General features: G+C 41.5%; 1 protein-coding gene across 11 annotated transcripts; it reads right to left on the bottom strand.

The window, feature by feature from the left end:
- Nucleotides 1–42: 42 nt before the first annotated feature.
- On the bottom strand, nt 43–19,106 carry MDM2 (MDM2 proto-oncogene). 11 transcript variants are annotated; one of them, XR_007504659.1, is made up of 12 exons: nt 18,515–18,702; nt 18,306–18,378; nt 16,044–16,118; nt 15,541–15,674; nt 15,333–15,382; nt 13,998–14,065; nt 13,745–13,838; nt 11,209–11,369; nt 10,048–10,203; nt 8,330–8,407; nt 6,209–6,830; nt 43–121 (listed from the first exon to the last, which is right to left on the bottom strand). XR_007504659.1 is itself a non-coding variant. In XM_049792514.1 (12 exons), the coding sequence occupies exons 3-12, from the start codon at nt 18,372–18,374 to the stop codon at nt 6,261–6,263; spliced, it is 1,455 nt and encodes a 484-aa protein (XP_049648471.1). In that variant the 5' UTR covers nt 18,375–18,378; nt 18,515–18,589; nt 18,739–18,756; the 3' UTR covers nt 3,411–6,260. The 11 variants fall into 11 exon arrangements, 7 of the variants coding, with proteins under 7 accessions (XP_049648471.1, XP_049648470.1, XP_049648469.1 ...); XR_007504661.1 differs by lacking the exon at nt 43–121 and adding an exon at nt 492–1,052; XR_007504658.1 differs by lacking the exon at nt 43–121 and adding an exon at nt 3,411–5,634.
- Between the last annotated feature and the right edge of the window lie 1,560 nt (nt 19,107–20,666).

The raw sequence follows: 20,666 nt of genomic DNA, 5'->3' as shown, positions 1-20,666 counted from the left end.
ACTCCTCAGGGCTTAAATAAGGTAAAGACCAGTAACAGACACGTTGAGAGGCAGGAAGATGGAAAAGATGTGTAAGCATGGGCTGAAGGGCCATGTGGCTGGAAGCTTGACGATTATCTGCCTGATGGCACAAAAAGAATGAGTCGGGTCTCTGAAAATGGTGGTCCCCTAAGACAGAGCTGCTGAAAACAAGTCATCGATAGCTTTAGACCGTTGCCATTGTCCATTTTTTACTGAATTTGGTACAGAACAGAACTACATCTAATTCAGATTTTTTTAAACTGAACAGTTTTAGCAGTGACTTTAGCATGTGCAAGTATGTTACGCAGCCCTGCTCCTAGACAGTTTGGACCGTGTCTAGCACACGTGCTGGAAGCCGCAGCGAGGCACAGACCCAATCCCGGTACAGAGGCTGGCTTCAGGACAGCTCAACTACCCCCGCAGAAAACCAAGTAGCAGAACTTCTGACACTCAAGTCATTGAGCACCAAGGAGTATATAAACAAATCTTTATTTAAAGCTTTTAAATGCAACATAGTATTTAGTTTCCTCAGAAAAGGAAAAACTGAAAACTGAAAGACAAACACAATACACATGAAAACTCTTCTCAGAAATGGATTTATACACTGTGCAATTTAAGTGGAGGGCTGTAGTTGAATGGTTGCTGACTGTGGTAGTACGTGCTCTGGGTATCAGGAAGGGATGCACCGTGACAAGTTCTTGAAAGTGTGTTCAGCTAGTAGTGGCAAGATTGCATAGTTATTTAAATTCACTATAATCCAGTCTGTTTAATGGTCAATCCAGCTACATGTAGTCAGACAACAACGTGAGACTCTGCTTTTGGAAAAGCTATTTGATATTTTAGGTATTATGTAATCATCACATTACAGCAATTAATTTAGCTAAAAACCAAGAACTGTCCTTTAAAATCAGGCTTTTGAGTTAAAGCAACGTCTACTCAGAAGGTGGAGTATCACCAACAAATTTTACATGTAGAATAGATATACACACACTATGGCAAGGCATTCACTTGAAGCTTTCAGTGCATCTGTGCTAAATTAAAAAAAGAAAGCACACATTAGTTAAAAACAACAATTTTTCACATTCACTAAGTGCAATCCATTGTTAAAAGATACCGTAAGCCCAGGTTTCAGGGTGGGGTTTTTTGTTTTATATTGCTTGCACAACCTTTAAACAACAACTAACTCAAGCCAAGACTGACTCAGGGATGGACAAGCTCAGAAGCGCCGTTAGTAGGCAATGCCCTGGAACAGGCAGACACCCCCCAGCTAGGAGAGCCAAGCGCTGGACATAACAATAATGCTGGGGCCATGCATTAAGAGTACAAACGTGCTACATAACACGCTTTATTAAGTACACAGGTGACCCTACAGACACTGGAAGCCTGCACCGACCTGCCGGCACTGTGAGTGACCAAGAAAGCTCAGAAGAGGTACAAACCCCTATGCCTGCACACCTTCAACGCTCTTTCCCACAGCAAATGTCCCTTTTCAGGCCGAGTGTTGCACAACAAAATGTCCCATCTTCCTGGGAAAACTGCTGCCCCACAGTACATGTGGCAAGTTAACATGTGGAATAAAATAACTGCTTTAAGGTGATAAGCCCTACCTCTAGTTACACCCTAACACAACAGCAGCTTTAGGTTAAGGTGGAGAAAGAACAGTTCTTCACCCCTCTATTAGTCCTACATTACTCATTCATTGTTTCATTACATTTCTAGTAATTTTCTCATCTCTCTTTTATAAGAACACAATTTTCTGGAACAATTACTCTTGTTGACGCTCTCTGTAAGAATAAGGAATTGTTTTTCCCTCATATTAGTCTTCAAGGGGAAAAATCTGCCTGAGTCTGGCATGTGGCTTCACACCCACAGACAGGCATTTCGGAGACAGCGACATTTAAACAAATTCACAGCAAACAGAACTCGGTGATAAAAAAATTGTACCACGCTGTTAGAATAAATGCAATGCTCTTAATCAATTAAAATTTTGTAGCATTTTTTTTTGCTTTTCTAAATCAACCTGCCAACTGACATGGCAGCCACTGCCCCTGGCCCAGATTTCATCCCATGTGCTCGTTAGGAATGCAACACTAAAACAATGTTCAAGGGTTGCTGCTCAAAAAAAGCATCATCTTTTGCAGCATGAATGTTCAATATAATCAGCAACCCAGCTACGTCTGCTTCAGCTGTGCAAGTTTTTTAAAGGACAAAAGCAGCAGGCTTCATAGCTTATAAATCTTAAGGGAAGACTCAGTACTAAAGGTTCTCAAGTACTTTAATATTTGACACTTCTAGCCTTTTTCAGAAATGTCAGACACTGAAACAAAGCAATTTTGCCTTAAGTACTTCACTTCCTTGGGCCAAGAGTTGAATTTCAATACTAATAAATAGCTACTGGGCCAAGAGTTGAATTTCAATACTAATAAATAGCTACATAGTGAAAAAGTTGTATTTAATAAAAAAGTGGCTTTACTGTACTTCAAAAAGAGTAAATGCAAGTTCTTGCAGCATTCATATGTAACTATTGTCTACCTGAAGCACACGAAGGAACGGACTTGGACAGTTACTGAGAACTGTGTACTGTCATGTTTTGGTCAGCATCTGGCCAGCCCTTCAACTTTCTTGGTCACACATTCAAAGGCAAAAGCAATTACCACCCGCTGCAAATTAACCTCAAAACCTCTGGTCACCTCACCGCATCTTCCAGACCATCGCCTCCGATGTCACCAGCACAACAAAGCGGTCAGTCAGCTTCTTGGCTGCACTCAAAGAACAAAAAGCATTCCAAAGGCAAACAAACACCATCAAAACATTTTCACTCTGCTCAAGTTGCACCAACCTCCATCTCTGTTTTAATAAATGTTGTTCAGGTTCAACACAGAGGTTGTTTTAAGGGAAGAAAAAAAGAAAACAAAGCCATAAATCTTATGCTTCTCTTAATCTGTATATAATCTGAACGCTTCTCTTCATAATGCTACAATTTCTTAAGTATTTTTCTTGTGACTGTGATTTACTAGGTATGCATGTTTACGTATCTACACACGTACCAACAGACTAATTCAATAAATTAAAGCTCAGAACACTAACTGAAAGCACAAGAATATTTACAAACTGCAATAAATTAAAGATTAAAATGTGTGCGATATTAAATAAGGATCTCAAAGACCTCACCAAGTAAGAGCAAATGTCAACTTCGGTACTAAAATTTTGCCAACTTTTGTGCCGCTACCCAAGGCCAGGAGGACAGGGCTGGCAGATACCAGGCTGGCCACCGCTCGCCCACAAGTACCGAGTGTGGGTCGGGGTGACGGCACAGAGGCAGACCCCACGGTTTCCTTCAGCCTTTCTGACTAAGACTGGGCCAGGGCCGGAGCGTCACGCAAACCCTCCCCAAAACCCAGGCGCACACTTCCCCACCAGCATCTCCTGTAGGAACTGGAACAGACACCAATCCTCATCACTGCCTTATTTGGGAGGCATCCTTTGGGGTGGGAAAATAAAAAAAAACAAACAAACCAAACCTTAAAGTTTTACGAGAAGTTACAATGAATAATACTAAGCCAGAAAATGTAATTCAAAACAAAGATTCACTCTGACAGTAGTTTGGCCATAGATGCAGAAATCAAAATTACCCATTTCCTCAGCACCGTATGGAGCAGAGGGTATTTCCAGCACTGTTCTCCACAACAGAGACATGCTAGGGAAGTAAGATTTTAGATCATAAAAGGGAAACTTCATTATGCAGTATGCTCTCACTTTATCTTTTGCCAAAACAGAAAGTGTTACTGGGAGATGAAATTGTTTTTGAAGAAAAATCCCAAAGCTGAGTGAGTGTGAACAGCACAGATCATGGCTCTGACCATACATGTCTTTAAAAAGCTGAAATACTTTTTTTTTTTAAACATGGAGATCACCCAAGGGGATAGATTAGAGTGGAAGAGAATGCCACGAGCGGTACAGTACAATTTGTCCAACAGCTGCTCCCCCAGAACTGCTGTGACACAGCCGTCACAGTGACCGTAGAGAAGCTATTGCACTGAAAAAGCGTAAGGCATCGGAGATGATGTCAGTGGACGAAGCTTTTTCAGTACAGTCCCCACATTACCAACGCTTCTCCCGAATACATGTCTGCAGTTCTCTCTCAGCTGCAGACTTCAGACCGTGACACGGCCGCTGTTTGGTTCTGACCTGCAGGTGCAATGGAAGAGCCTCTGCAAGCTTCACTGCAATTAGGTTTGTCAAATAAAAAATTAAGAAAAATAAATAGGAAGATGGCTATCAACCTCAATTCACACTGCTATTAGAAGCATCCTTACCTGAAATATTTAAATACCTGCCCAAAGGACTTCTCTATCTCCAGCTGAAGGGTTATCAAACCCCATGAAAGGTTTCTGCTGACCAAAGAACTTCAAAAACTTCCAGCTACCCCCTGTCACTTTACAAATTGCAAGGGGCAAGCAATTGGCAAGTCAGAATTTGAAGAAACATATACAGCTGGGGTTTACATTTGGTTTAGTTAAAATTAATTATGGTAAAACTTCAGAGATACTGCTATCTTTTAGTTGTATTTTTCAAAAATTAGCTCAAATGTACGAGCAAAACATGACCAATTCCAGAAGTTCAGTCTTTACCTATGAAGGTATTTCTTTGCAGGCAAGTAACAACCAAGGGCTTGCCGAGTCTCTTCCGTACAGCTTTATGTCCTGTTCCTACATACTTCCTTGTCGTCTGGGTGTTCACAGCCCTGGTTTACAGACACTTTATACTCCATGCATCTCCATTGCTGGCACTCCCCTGACTACATATTTGCCATTCGCTATTGGGCAGATGATCAGCAACTACCTGTAAAATTGAAAGGTGCTAAAAACATACAACTCTTGTAATCTAGTTTTCCAAAGGAATAAATACAATTCACTGGTACAGAAACTCTCCATCTGGAAAACAGCTGAGTAATCTAACTACATCCTGAAGATACCTGAGCTTACAAAAATATACTCATGCTACCCACTCTGAACGCAGCACAGAACCACGTCAGTTCATAGACTCCTTAATAAAGGAACTGGCAAGTTTCACAAAGTTTTTGACAAAGTCCAGTGAGGAGACAAGAGCTAAAAGCAGTGAAGGACAGGTCTGGCGAGACCCATTTTGAGTTGGCCAAACACCTGGCAACAGACTTTCAGAATTCTTGTGATACGGATAACAATACAGTGCAAGTTGGAAAGACTACTGAATTTAAAGAATGTCTATGTGAACTAGAACTACACAGCCTTATTTGTTTCTGCAGATGAACTTTTTCCCTTACTATTTTTATTCAAGCAAATGTAGTGATCAAGCTGCACACTATACTGCTGAAGTCAAAAACAAGTGCAGAAAAAGAATACAGTTGTCCCCTAACATTGCCTGAGCTGACATTACATAGCATCTCCTTCATTTATCTTGCCTGTTAAGACTCTTCTGGTGCTGCCAAAATAATAACCAGGATAGTACAGACCTCCAAACCCAAAAAGCATTTTAAAAGCCAGTTTCTCAGGGTGTTTTAAGAGATAACTGTAAGACTGAATGTGGATCGGTGACTTCTCAGGACACACACAGCCCCGAAGTTTACAATGCACACTACAAAAATAAAAAAACCCAACACAATAACCTTTTCTATTTCCAAAACCTTAAATTATTTTCTATCAAATCTTTCCTCCTTTCCTGGCAAGATCTCCCCCGTAATTTGGTTACTTGGAGAAATTTAAGTTTTGGGAACGAGGGAGACAAGATTCTATTTATTTATTTTATTGACTTATTCAGAGGGTTCTGACTGAGCCTGGTGTCTTCACCCAGCAACAGATACTGGAGTCTGGAGTGTTTTATCTTCTTATGAGGAGGAACTCACATAAGCAAACTCCTCAACATGTCCCTTCTCTCATAATCATTGAATTTGGGTTTTTAATGTCTATTTAATCCAGTAACACAAACATCACTAACTTGTATGGAACATAAAACACTTGGGGAAGCAGGTAGTTTACAGGAATTGGTTATTTCTGTTGAGAGGGATTTAAAATCTTCAAGTTGACTTACGAATATTAGGCTAACCTCTTAACAACTCCAGTGCACTTATTTCAGCAATTACTTTTAATACCAAATGTAAAGAGACCAAAATATTAATTTTCCCATAAGCATACAAAAATAAGTTTCTTACTCTCTTAACCGGTTTATGAAGTTCCTTTTGCTGCTTTCCAGTCAACATCCATCTAACTAAAATAAGTTAGTACGATCATTTGTATGGGCTGCCTGCACACTGGACAGGGTTTGTTCCTCTTCTTAAGTTTTCTTGCACATGTAAAACATGACATGAGGTGTCCCGTTTTGCCATGTACTATGCAGCCATTTTTAGGTCTGCTCTGACATATGACACAGGGCTCTATGCTGTTAACGGGCAGGCTGGATTCCGTGCTTTCCGCTTTGTCTTGCCCTTCTCTCTTCTCAGGTTCCTTGTAGTCCTCCTGACTGCTACAGAACATGCTGCTCGATGTTGATGGCTGGGAATAATCTTCACTTTCCTGGGACTCGGAAATTTGTACTGCTTTATCCTCACTCTCCTCCACAGCTGGTTCTTTATCTTCAGTCATTTTCACTTTCTTGCAGTCAGGAACATCAAAACCTTCTTCACACTCTAGAGGTAAGGAACTTTCTAATTTGCTCTTTTCCAATTTCTCACTCTTTTCATCTGGAAGCCAGTCCTCACGAAGGGCCCAGCATCTGTGGCAATGTCGTGGAAGTGGAGGATTCATTTCGCTACATTCGGGACACTTCCAATAATCCTTTAGTGAATTAAAGGTTGGAACAGCTTAAGCTACGTGGAACGCTTACAACTGAAGTAATCAGAGATTATAAACAACTTATTACTGCCAAAATAATAGTTATCTTGAGCTTGAGCTATCAACTTGTTTATAATTTAAACATTCCATTCAGTGTTTGGCCCCACTTTACGGTTCTAGATTAAAACAGTCTTGATTTTAAAAGGACTCTCTGATTTTCATTCTTTTTGCAACAGATTTGCGAAATAAAAATAGAGGTGGAACAATAACAATTTATTATTTCTTATGCTAAACTGAAGAAACCAGACCACAAGAGTCTTCAGAGAACCTCATGAAAAACTTATTTCTGATAAAATGGTCACCATTCCCATTACGTTGTACAATAGAGTTCTGAAGTGGAAGCTACTCAACACTGAAGAGACATTTAACCACCTGTGGGATGCTAAGCTGTTGGTGTGCAGAACGGCCAGGTGAGGGCACTCTGACACAGCAGCGTTGGAGAACAGAAAACATTGGCCATTAAAAAAAAAATAAATAATATAGGAACGGCTGCATCATAGGCTAAACTGAAAATAAGCCGTTATCTCATTAAAAATACACTTCATTTTTATACGGGGAATAAAAATAATAAGAAAAAAACAAACCCAAAACTTATTTAGAGGATTCAAAGCACTTTTTGAGTCCTGAATAACATTAGTGACATCAAAAGCTTATAAGACCGATTTTAATTCCTAAAACAACATACAGACATACTTTTCCCTACATAAGTAGTGCTGTGTTTTTAGGTGGTGGCTAGCCCTGTGTTTTACACACATAGTAAAGTCCCTCAGTCCTACAGAGGATCAAGGGACTGGAACACTTCAGACAGTTTTGGACAACAGCTTTACTCAAGCTTAAAGTCTGAAAAGCAAAGGCAAATAAAAAGATACGCTGTATTTTAGTTCTAGCGTGTGCCTTTTTCAGGTATGCCTACATACTTTGCCTCAAACCCCTGAATTTCTTCCCACACTTCAAGAATGGTCTCACAGAATTTAGAAAAAGCCTCAGAATCTTTTAATGTTACAGAACTTTGCCTTCACATCTGTATGGTACAGATTCCTTCACTCAGATTGGACAATAAAACTAAATACTATGATTTATAGAAAGAGCTTTCCAAATATACATGACTTCTTTTTTTTTTTTCCTTTTTGTGCAAAAAGTCAGATTTAGGCTCCAAAAAATGTCCTCCCCTTAAGTCAGTGAAACCATAAGTTAGTGTGGGTTGTTTTTTCTTTAATGGATTAGGAAGCTTACTAATTTAAAAGAAATAATTAAAAAATCAAGGTTCCTTAATAATCACGTCCAATAAGTAAAAATATTGTCTTGGAATCTTCAAGCATACAAGGAGGAGTCATTTAATTCTTAAAAAGATCACCGGTAGCAACAGAATTCATCTATACTCAATGATCTACTCTCTCAGTTCACCCAACTTAAGATGCTTTGCCAGTCAGGTTTTTACTCACAGCTAGAGAAATCTCTGGATCTTCATCAAATGAATCAGCATCACTATCTTCATCCTGGTAAATAGTCAGCTGATATACCTATAAAAATAAAGTATTGATGTAACTGGGTTTTGGCAATCAAAAAAATCTATCAGATTTTTTAATCTGATGGATTTTCTGATACAGTTTTAATCAAATGTAGTAGGTAGCGCATACATGTTAATTCATATTAGCAAGTAACTCCAAAAATCTGATGGCTGGTTCGGGGGGGAAAAAAACGCCGTTCATGATTTTAACACACAGTTTGAAGAAAAGTGTAGACTAGACAGATAGAAGGTACCACCTTCTAGAACAGAGGTGATCCCTTACCCTCTGCTCAGCACACCTGGAGCACAGTGTCCAGCTCTGGGCTCCCCAGTATGTGAGAGATACGGAGCTACTGGAGAGAGTCCAGAGAAGGGCCACCGAGATCGCTAAGAGATCAGAGGAGCTCTCACAGGAGGAAAGGCTGAGAGCTGGGACCCTTCAGCCTAGAGGAGAAGAGAAGGCTTAGGGGGCAGAGGCAGGTCTTACCAATGTGTATAAAAATGTGAAAGGAGGGTGTAAAGCAGACGGAGCCAAGCTCCTTTCAGTGGTGTCCAGCAACAGGGCAAGAAGCAACTGGCACAAATTAAAATGCAGGAGATTCTGTCTGAATGTCAGGAGACACTTTCTCACTGCGAGTGTGACCGAGCACCAGCACAGGTGGCCCTGAGCAGCTGCAGAGCATCCACCCTTGGAGATATTCAAGTCATTTGGACATGGCCCTGGGCAATCAGCTCTGCTTGTGCTGGGGGCTGGGGATGGATAAGACGACCTCCAGAGGCCCCTTCCAACCTCAACCGTTCTGCAACTCTCCACACTGCTGCTGGGAGCAGAGGCACACCTCAATCCTTTCTTCCTCTAAATCACCACCTTATCTGAGGGTGCAGCTCCACAGCACTATAACCCAGTGTACATCAGTACAGTCAATCCCATTCAGCCTCTGAAATATCACAATCATGTATGTCCCTGGCGAATCCTGCCTCTGGTACTTACCCAATTTTGCCACAAGCTGATGCGCCTCTTTAAAGTAACAGAAAACTAACCCAGAAAAAAAAATTCCCACTTCATTCCTGACATTCCAGATATCTAGATCTCTTGAAAATTATAGTAATGACAATTTTACTGTCTTCTTGCCACCTAATGAAAATTTCTAAAATTGTGGTTCAGCATCTCTATGAAACATTTATATTCATGGAGGCAAATGATTCAGAAATATCCCTTTGCAAACAGTTACTAGGAAAGTTTTCATTCAGTTATCAGAAGTGTTTTCAAAGCTCAACACATACTTCTATAATTAAAAATGTACAGACAGACTCAAGTACACACACTGCCACCGACTCCAACAGCTAGTGAGTGAAGTAAACAGACAGACTTCTCCAGACTGTCAAGAGTCTGTTTCAGAGCCTGCAGAAAGCCTTAGCACTGTTCCGGTTACTGCCTGGTGGGTGTATAATGGTGACCCAACTGCACAGGCATGTAATTTGATTTAATAAACAACTGGGTGCAGTTTGTGACATAGCACATGCAGTCCTGCAATAAACCTGAAGAGTTACTACTTCTTGTTGGAATCTCAACATGAAGTATTCTTCTAAGTTTCCTTCTCCCTCTCACCACCTCCCCAGGCAAAAAAAACCCCAAACAAATCAAATATGTACCTCATCATCTTCATCTGTGAGCTCCTGTCCTTCTTCATTATGGCTATAATCTTCTGAATAAATAGACTCAACTTCAAACTCTACACTGAACTGGTCTGAAACAGAACTGTGGTCAAACCAATCAGAATTTTCGCTTAATGAACTGGCATCAAGATCCTGGGAAAAAAAAAAAGAAAAAAAAAAAAAGAGAAAGAAAGTACACATTCAGCCTCACCAGTCCATATCCATGACCATTACTGTTAAAGGTAGCTCATGAGATAAAACCACTCAGTTTAATTAGCTATGGAAGAAATGAGACCAGTTGCTGTTAGATAGAACATCTTTTATGAGACAGACAAACCATTGGTAGGTAAAAATAAAGCTAGACCTGAAAACCTTTTGTCAGCTCTGTAATAAAGAGGCTGCAGTCAACCTACAGCCAGCTTGAAGACTGCAGCTACTATTTCACAAAGGCTCTCCTAAAAAGTGAAAGAACAGATGCCAGAAGATGCTGTCTTTTGGCTGCATGTCACTAAATTCTCTATTCTCATCAACTTTGTTAACCTTAAGACAGTGGCTAAACAATTACAGAATAGCAAGAGTGAAGATATAGTATTAGTTCTGTCAATTCAGAATACAGTATATAACTAGGAGTGCTGTTAGTTTAGCTCTTCATGACTTAACCTAACCACAGGTAATTTGCCTCAGTGCTTGCTGAAAACAACAATAAAAAACAGTAAAGGCTTAGAAAATGAATACAGCATATCATCAGGGCACTACTATGTACAGTTACCAAAGCTGTACTGGAACTACCAACTATTCTGAATTATGGAACGTCTGTGACTGCTTTTCTTCTCTTAGCATTTTAAGGAATACTTATTTTAAAACACAAAATGTATCTGGCATTTTTTCAATACTGTGCCAAGCAGTAAGAATCTGTTTTTTAAAGAATATTCAAAGTTAATATTTAACAAAATTTCACTTCAGCTTTGTCAGCACATCTTTGAAAGACCCCACTCCACCCACACACCAAGTTTTCTTTCAGCCTCTTTTCCTTCCTCAGACACCACTGAAGGCACTGCTGCTTTTAATTAAGAACATGATGTTTTAAGATGCATATTTGCACTTGTGGTATCTGCAAAATTTGTACCACAAAAAAAAAAAATAAATATTTTGACTTACAGGAATGGAAAGAGAATCTGTTGAATCACTGCTATTGCTTCTTTCATGGCACAGACCACTGACTACACACCATGAGAGACTTTCATCAAACGTCAACGAAATGCTGTCTGACTTGTGTCGTTTTCTTCTGTCACTACGCGGGTCATCTGAAGAATTTTCTTCTGGGCACATTCAAGAATTTTTATTACTCCAAAACCATCTATGCAATATGCAGTTTTGAATATTCTTAACAGAAGCTTTAAGTATAATTTACATATATAGGAATTTAGGACGAATAAAGTCATCATTCAGCATTGTTTTATGGGGGAAAAAAGTAAAGGCACCAAAAACTTTTTTAAGAAAGACACAGTAACACCAAGAAACATGAGAAGTGTGAAATATTCCTGAAGTCAGTATTTCAGGGACTGGCTTTCCCTGCTTGTCCCATCAGTACAGCTTGTAAATGGCAGTCTCCCCATGCAGGAAATAAAATAACTCCAAATTTGGAAGTATTTTTACTCCCACTTCACACATGACACGTTAAAACCCCTCCTAATTTTAAGAAATAGTTAGGATCTTGATTGTCCTAGCTCCCTCTACAGTCAGTAGACAGAAAGGCACTTTTCGGAGGGCTACTGAGTCCAACCCAGAATTTGCAGGGAGACAGGGCAACTAGCTCCCCAGGTCACATGCATACGAAGGACCTCATGCTAAGCAAGGTAAGTTCAAGTTTCAGACACCTCAACAAATTTATCAGTTAATAGTTACACTACATGTAATTGTATTTACTCGACAGGATTTTTGTAACAAACCTTTATGACTTTCACCACGCACTAGTAAGAAAACCTTTGAGGCATACTATGTAAAAATTGAAGTCTGAAAGCATTGCTTTTAGCTGTGCTTATTAAATATGCTTGGTTTGAAGGCAAAAAGACAATGCTTTTTAAATACATCACGTTTTGAAACAACAACCTACAGCAGCATAAGGAGTAGGGGGACAGCATTTTAGGGGTAGGCAAGTCAAAATTCAGCTCCACTGACTTTCAGAGTGTTCGGTAAGAAACTATTTTATTAAAAAAGGCATTGCAAAGTCAGTATAGAAGTGCAGTGGAGTGAAAACTCCCCAGGAGGCCTGACAACTTTGTTCAACAGACCTGGGTAAGAGCCTGCTGCCCCACTACAGGTGCCTTTTGCACCCACCCTCTATTGCCCAGCTTCTCCCTTGCCTTGTAAAACACACCCTGACAATCCATGAGTCTTCAAGTCTTGAATCTTTCATTGTAAAAGAAAAGAGAACGAAACACTTGTACATACTTTGAGACTTCTCTTACTTTCCCTTGGTGCTTCTTGGCTCAGCCCCTCTCATTTCTTTTTTCCGCCCTGAGAGCCCCACCAAATTTGGTGCCCCCAGGCCCAAGGGTTGCTCCTGTCCATCGTTGTCCTCATTTAGTTGTCATGGCTCCATGCTGTACTGATACTGTATCACCACAAGGTTTCTATACACTATATAAGCGGCTCCAAAGGAGCCGCTACCATCCCAATTTAACAAGAATAGTGGTTTAAAAGGAAGATTTCCTATAAATTAGAAAAAAAGTGTATATAAAAACACTATATTAAAAGAACTTTTAAGGTTGTAACAAACTAATAAACGGATGCAAAGACAAGAGTCAATCATCAAACCTACAATAAGTAAGCACAACACAGGACCTTATGTGCTCTGGGTCATGCCTAAATATTACAGGTTATCATGTTTAACCGAGACTTTCCATCCTTTCACCAGTTTTTGTTACAACATTAAAATGTTCTTTTAATTTAGTGCAAACCGCTCAGCAACGCAGCACAGTTTTTGGACTGACTAACATAACAGTGGCCTATGACGAACACAAAAAAAATACTACAGAAAAGCTGAGGAACTGAAAAATGCTACCGAACAACTGAAGAAAAGGAAGTTCTATGCAGGGACAGAAGGCTATCACTGCCCAGGTAATTACAGCCACCAAGTCATGAGGTAACAGAAGTAACTGATAGAACAAACTAATCTATGAAATTCCACAGAATATTACTTAAGTAGAACTGTAGAGAACACTTCCAACATATCCAAAATCATCCCATATTACTACCAGACCTTTGATGTCTGCCACCAATTGAAATCCAATGAAAACTTGTTTTAGAAGGCAAACAAAAAAGTAAAATTTTGTGGCTGTCGACAGAGGGAACTGAAATTAATTTGACTACACCAGTCTATTACAAACAAAAGTGTTCTCCTCATGAAGATAACACAGCTGATTAAGTCCTGCTGATGTGAACAAGTTTGAGATCTGTGGAACAAATTATTCCATCATCTTACTAACAGTTCTAAAGGTCCAAACTGTAACGTGATACTGGAGCAATGCAAGGAACTGTGTATTTCTTCCAGACTGAACATTTTGTTTTAGATAAGCAGAGAAACATGAACAGTATTTGTCAGCATCTTTCAAAGTCAGTAAGGCAACAGAATGTACTTCTTTCCGTAAGTGGCCATGCTACTGGAAGCTCTGCATCATAAATCTGCACATACCAGATTCACTGCGTGTTCTCCTCCTAGAAGACGTAGTTGGTCGGGAAGTCACGTTTGATGAAGTCTGCTTCTCATCTAACTCTTGCATAGTTTCCTGGTTAACAGAAATACTGAGTAAGCCTGAGCACGAATATGAAGTAAAAGGCTAGAATCAACTAGTTGTATCTAAACCATTGACACTATCATACAACACTAAATAGAATTTACATCTCGGAACATTTATTTGGAGAAAAAAAGAAAAAAAAAAAATCACCGTAAGAACATTTTCTTCTTCAAGCTGGAATCTGGCATCATCCTCAGGTGTGTCAGCAAGCGTAGACTCTGAAACCAAACCAAACACCGTAACACAGCATAGCAGCAAGTCAATTTCAGGCTCAAAAACATTAGAATAAAAGCAAGGGAGAGAAGTTAACTGCGTGCACAGCATTTACAAAGTAAATTCTAAACTTAAAATCCAGATGTTTTGCAACAATGGAAAAAACAATCCTGCCCCTTTGCTTTTCAGGTGTGTGCAGCACTTGCCCTGTAGCTTAGCTGAAGCGGTAAAGTTGGGAGGAAGAAATCTCAACCACAGAATAGCTGAGAATTTTATTACAAATGCCTTCAAATGAAGGCTGTGCATTAGCTGAGATTCTGCAGGTATGAAAGAATATAGGCAGGAAATATTTTACACTTCTTCTTCTCCAAAGCTTATTTTACTAGCTATCATCTTATGGGAACACGGTATTAAAAAGACATTCACTGGAAGAAAAATTAACTGTGGTTAATTATATATGCTTACTATCAGACAAATACTGAATTAATAAATTATCTTTTGAGAATTTGAGAGGTAATTTAAGTTTGCAAACATAAAAATAAGGGATAATAAAGAGAGCATGTTTTGCATCTTCAGCAGCTGCACACTTGCCTTTAGGAAAAATCAGAAACAAAGGGTGTCTTAATATGGATTTAGAAGCCAATTTACAAAATGGCTTCCACTGTTTAACTTCTGGTTTACTCCTTGTATTACTCAGAAATTACAGCTATATTAACAGCACTCCATTTATGGAGTGGCTACCCACAAAGTTACTGCAAAGCTACGTTCTTCAGTATAGAGATCTTTCATAAGAGGACTCAAGTGTACCTGAGGGTGAACAGTTCTAAATGTACTCCAGATTCAGTTTTGAAAACTAAAACAGAACACTAACAGAAAGAATGAAAAACATTTGCCCTCACTTCAAGTTCAAGAAGCTAATTTTTCATATTAAAACTTTTTATGTCGTTGAGGGCTTTATCTGTAAGAAATACAAGCAAACGACTAATTTTTCAATTTAGTCCTCTGTGTTCAGCTCTGATTGTGCTTATTCTGGTTCTAGTCTGACAAAAATTTACCAAATGCTGTTCAGAATATTTTTTTTCTCACCAAGAAGAAACAGTGTTTGCTTTGATTCACTATTTGTGATCGATCTGGACAGTAGTGTGTAAAGCCAAGTAGCTAATTATGGAGAGATCAATGTTATCTGATCACTACATGCAAGATGCATATGTTAAGCTGTATTTTCCCCTACTGCCATTTCCCCAAACAAAAGGTCCTCCCCAACTAGCTTACCTTGTTGATTGATTGCTATCAGATTTCTGGAAATCATTGAATATAGTCTCCTTAGATGGGGATAAAGAGAGAGATGTTGCAAGTTAGCTACATGTAATTATAAAAGAGAGCTTACCATCTTTGAAGATACAAAGAGTTAAAAAAGGCCATACGCATTATGTTCTCCATCATTTCACAACCAGACTCTCAGAAAAGAATCCCATTTTACCTGTGTTCTTTTACTGAAAAGCTTGTTACTCCAAATAAATCCCCCAGGAGATCATTTGCACAGTGTACAATATGTTGCTGTTTTTCATCATATAATTGTTTAGACATAATATATTGTCCAAGATAGAATATTACCTGTAAAACAAATGACATACAGACATTAAATACCCAGGTTCTGTTGTTTCAAGTTTAAGCGCAAGAGAAAACACATTAAATTCATTGAGATTTGTTCTTCTCACTTTGCCTAAACTCCCCTTGAGCTGCAACTTTCATCTATCATTCCCCAAGTACTCTGCTATTCTACCGACCACCAGATACTTTTGTTCAGATTTTGAGAAACTCGCTAAACACCACCTAACAAGTCAGCAGGACAGTAAGAGTAATATCTTGTCTCAATATCTTCTAGATAAGCTGTGAACTACACTGCCCCCCATTCACCCAAGACAAAAGAACGGATCTATCTGTACTCACTGTAATCTACCTTTAGTGATTAAAAGTTCTCACCTCCTTCATAGTAAAAGTGTCCTTTTCTGCACCAGCTAACTTTAACAACTTCAACAATAGCGGCTTTGGTTTCACCTGTGTGGGGAAGAAGAAAAACAGTATGCACCAGCTGTTCACCAAACAAAACACTATACAGGTTGGCTTACTCCTCCTGTATTAACCTGATATAGAAACACACAACTACATTAAAACCTAACTGCATCCAAGATGTTTACTTTGCAAATTTAAACTTAAAAGCAAGTAACACAAACCCAATCATACTAAACTTCTCAAACACTGTACATCTTAGCTCAAATCCTCATCTTCCACTAGTACGTACAGATTCCTCAATTTGAGCTACAGGATTCATCTGGTAGTTCCAAGGACAAGGCTGGGTCCTGGAGAATTCAGCTTCACTCCTTTGCTCCTTTACAGCAACTCTCGAGGAGAAGGGAGGAAGGCAAACGGACTTTGTGACTGTCTGTCAGGTCCACAGTGCAAGTCACAAACCAAAACACCGGTCCACCTCTTTCCTACTCTCTTCCTGTGACAGCTTCTGGGACTGCGGTTTTGTATTTGCCAGCTGGGCTGTGTTACCTCTGAAGACTTTTTTTAGCTAGGATAAGCACACTCTGTCCTTTCCACTGTATTTCCACCACTCCCACCTCTGCAACGGCCTCCCACCCACCCACTGTGCCAGCAGAGTATATGTGCAGTCAGTCTATGACAATTTCTGAGGTAGGAGGAAAAGTTTAAAAAAAAAAAAAAAAAAAACTCCCCCCCCCCGCCCCCTTTTTTTTTTTTTTTTTCTTGCCAGAGCAATGTCCTGATCCCATCCACTGCACTGTTCCACAAACAGCTGTGCCAGTACCAGTGCAGGAGACAAGAACAAGCTGCAGGGGCTGCCACAGCTGCCAAGAAAATGCCTGTGGAGCCACTGACAGTTCCCAGTGCAGTATATTCTAGTATTGCCACTTCAACAATAGCATAACCATTCTAAGAACAGGCTAATATTTAGCTATCCTAATATATTCCCTAAAATAAGAAAGAAATATTCTAGAAAAGAAACATTTTACAGGAAAGTATGAATAACATATCACAAGACAAGGAATAAATGCTTAAGGGAAGGGGGACGGATCGGGACAGGACTTCCCTACATTCCATTTCAAGTATCTGCTAAAACCAACGTTAAGTTTTAATGCATTAACAAGAGATTAGTTGCAAGAATCGCACATAATGAAAACAATAAACAAGCTTGTGGACACCGTCAGATGTCTATTCACCCCTTCCTAAGTGCTGAATTATTTAGAGCATGCGGCATATATTACACTTTCAAAAAGGAAGCAAACAGTAACTTATTCAACTACTAACGACACCTGAGCATAGGAAGGCAAAGCACAGTTTCAGATCTCTGAATCCACAACTAGACTCATGGGTTCAGATCCTTTTACTCCCCAGCCAGAGTCTCTCCTCGACCCCTGTAAGTATGAAGTTCTTCTACCCGGTAGCATCACATTATGACGACTTAAAAAAAAGAATAAACAAATGGAAAAAACCACCAAATTTGACCAGTCTGCTGTTCTATGACTTTGCTTTTCTGAAGTTCTGCTATCAGTCCACAACACTTTTAAGCTTTACCCTTCTACAAAAAGTAATCCAGTTCAACCATCATTGTACACACGCCGTTTTTAACTCATATCTCAGATATAACACATAGGTTTCCATCCTCAGCAAAACTTGCCTAGAAAGCAAGGACAGCAGAACTGTCACTGTACGATGGAAAGCCTGGATATACAAAGCTATAAACACAAACAAAGACTCTTATTACAACTTGCTTACGAGTTCCAAGAGGAGGAAGTGAAAATGCCAAATTTAAAACCCTTCAGTTGTAATGACAAGATTATTTCACAGGCAGTGTACGTTTTGCACAAGAGAGGTCTTCCACAACTCTTCAGTTATGAACCGTTAAAAATTTTCCACCACAAAATACTTACTATGATTCAATCAGACCATAAGATCACTTTTTTTTTTTTTTGAAAGAAAGCAACCTGACCATCAGAGGTCTCCAGGAAACATAGTCTAGACCTAAACCATCAGCCTCAACTCTCACCCACGAATGAGAAAGATTTCCTTCAGAATTACAGAATCAGAGAGACCATCTTCACCGGATTTCCTGGCTTCTCTCTAACCATCGCTCGCTGAGCAAAGCTGCCCTTCTGAATTAGCAGGTAAAAACTCTGCAAAAAAGCATGAAAAACTGGCGCGTCCAACGGAGCTACCGACCAGTGCCTCTTGCTCCGAAGCGGTGACAGAAGAGGCATCCGTAAGGGAGGACATCTTGGTATTGCACATTTGCCTGAAATTAAGGAAAGAACAACCTCAAAACGTGGAACGCAGCTACACAAACCCGGGTTTCCCCCTCCCCCGCACAGAGACGCCCCGGGGAAGGGGGGGGGGGGGGGGGGTGGAGAAGCAGCTTGGTGCCCGCTCACCTCGGTGCCCTCGTCCAAGCCAGACGCCGGGCTCCGGCTGCAGGTTATCCGGGCCGAGTCGGGCCGGGCTGGGCCCTTATATAGCGGTGCCAAGAGGAGGCAAGTCGGGGCTTAGCTCCTCCGCCGGCCGCGGCCCGACATGCCTGAGCATGACCGGCGGTGCTGCCGAGTCACGGCGGCGGGGGAGGAGGACGAGGAGAAGGGGGGGGGCGACGCTGACTCACCGCGCCCGTCAGAAGCGGCGGCGGCGGCGGGGGGGGGGTTGGAACACGACGAGGGAGGCGTCGTGGAGAAACAGCCCCGTCTCCGCGCCCCTTGTCCCCGTCCTCCCTCGCCTCAGCGCCGCGCCCCGAGCGAACGCCCCGCCGTGCTGCAGCCGCCCCTCCCCCAGCACCCGGGCCCGCTGCGCGCTAAAAGCGAGCTCCCAGCGACCCCCAGCCGCCCACCCATCCAGCGAACCGGGATCCCCACGCACCACCAGCCGCTCCCGCTCCGCTGCCCGGCGGGCGGAGGAACCGGGGAGGGCCCCCCCTAACACGCCGCAGCGCCGTCCGCGCCCAACGCCGCCATTTTGAGCGGCGCGGCTCGGCGGGTTTCCCCTAAGCGCCCCCTAACGGGCTCGGGGCAACGGCCTGCGCCGCGCGGACCCTGAGGCGGCGGCTCCTCTCACACCAGGCGGCTGCCGACCGACCGACCGACCCCGGGGCTTTAGGGGATGGAGAGGCAGAGGGGCGGAACAGAAAAGCCGGTGCCTGGGCTGAGGGGGGAAGGCCTGGCAGCAGGGAGAGGGGCCAGTCAGAGGCGGGGGGGGGGCTGGAGGGAAGCGGGACGCCCGGGCTGTGCTTTGCCGGCGGCTTTTTCTTGTCTGCGTTGCTCTTCTTTCTTGTCCGTCGTCCCTTTTACCCCCTCCCGACCGTGTTTACGGCCGCTCCGCAAAAACTGTGGGGTTGTGGCAAACAAAACCTGTTGTGGCTTGTGGATGTGAGGCGTTGAGGAGACGGAACTGGAAGAGCAGGCCTTGCTGCTAACAGCGAGCCCAAAAGAGTATGAATGTTCCCTACAGAGCCCCACTTTACTAAAAATCTGAAAAAAACTCTTGCACTGATGTCGAACATCTCTCTGGCTTTCCCTAGGACACATGTGGTGCTGAGGCGCAGCCCTGCTTGCGCAGGGTGAGGCCATGCAGCCCCCGCCGTTGGCAGCTCTCTGGACCCCGGCTTCGTGAGCGCCGTGTCTGAAATGTAGGACCTTGTTTGGGATTAAAGAGCCTTACAGCTTCTGATGGCAACCTTGTGCTTCTGTAAATCCAGCTGCAGCATGTTAGTGACAGAAAACTTCATTATGTCAATTTATTTTGAGGTTAATAACGGCAGAGACCCTTGCTTATAGTCCACATAAATTCAGGGACGCAATAGTAAAAGTGCTGGTTGCCTGGCTCATTGGTAATGACACCTTTGGATACTAGTTTGATTTGCAATGCTCATTTGTGCCCTTTAAGTTGTTTTTCCACTGATCTTTAGGAGAGGAAATGAGGAGATAACTTTACATCCAAAGAGAACTGGAGGCTGTCATTATTGTCCTATATGCCTGTCATCTCCAGTTCTATACTTTTGAATATCTTTTAAGTGTAGGGCATTTGGAAGTATGTTATTTTGATAGGTACTAATTGCTACATTTCAACTAGAACTGGTTAGTTTTTAGTCCGACTCCCTTTTCTAATTCGCAGGTTTTTTCTTTGCCCGTGGTGACATTTTAAAATCATATTTGAATAGTGAAAAGACTTGTTAGAGAACATGAGTGCTGCAGATAGTGTTTAAAGATACACTAGAGCAGAGTGAGAGCATAATGCTAATTTTCCATGACAACTAACTTGTCCAAACAGGCAGTGGATAACTGCCTGGACTTGTCCGTTGGCCAAATATAGATTCTCAGCAACCATGTCACCTTGTAAAAATTCCAGCAGTGGTTTAAATCTAGATATGTGTGTGATGATGGATTTTCAAGATGAGCTTGTTATCCCTGTTGAGCATAAAGCTCAAGGTCTAGCGGGGGACAGAGGAGAGGCTGCCAGAATTTTGCAAAGCGTGCTCACCTCCTGTTAGCACTGGAATTTCAAGGCAAACAGAAATCTGGTTTAAGTGGAATGTCCTGC

This window comes from Accipiter gentilis, chromosome 34 (genome assembly GCF_929443795.1).
Source record: "Accipiter gentilis chromosome 34, bAccGen1.1, whole genome shotgun sequence".
NCBI classification, from domain to species: Eukaryota; Metazoa; Chordata; class Aves; order Accipitriformes; family Accipitridae; genus Astur; species Astur gentilis.
The sequence above is the reverse complement of the archived record's forward strand: the minus strand, read 5'-3'. Positions and strand labels throughout refer to the sequence as shown.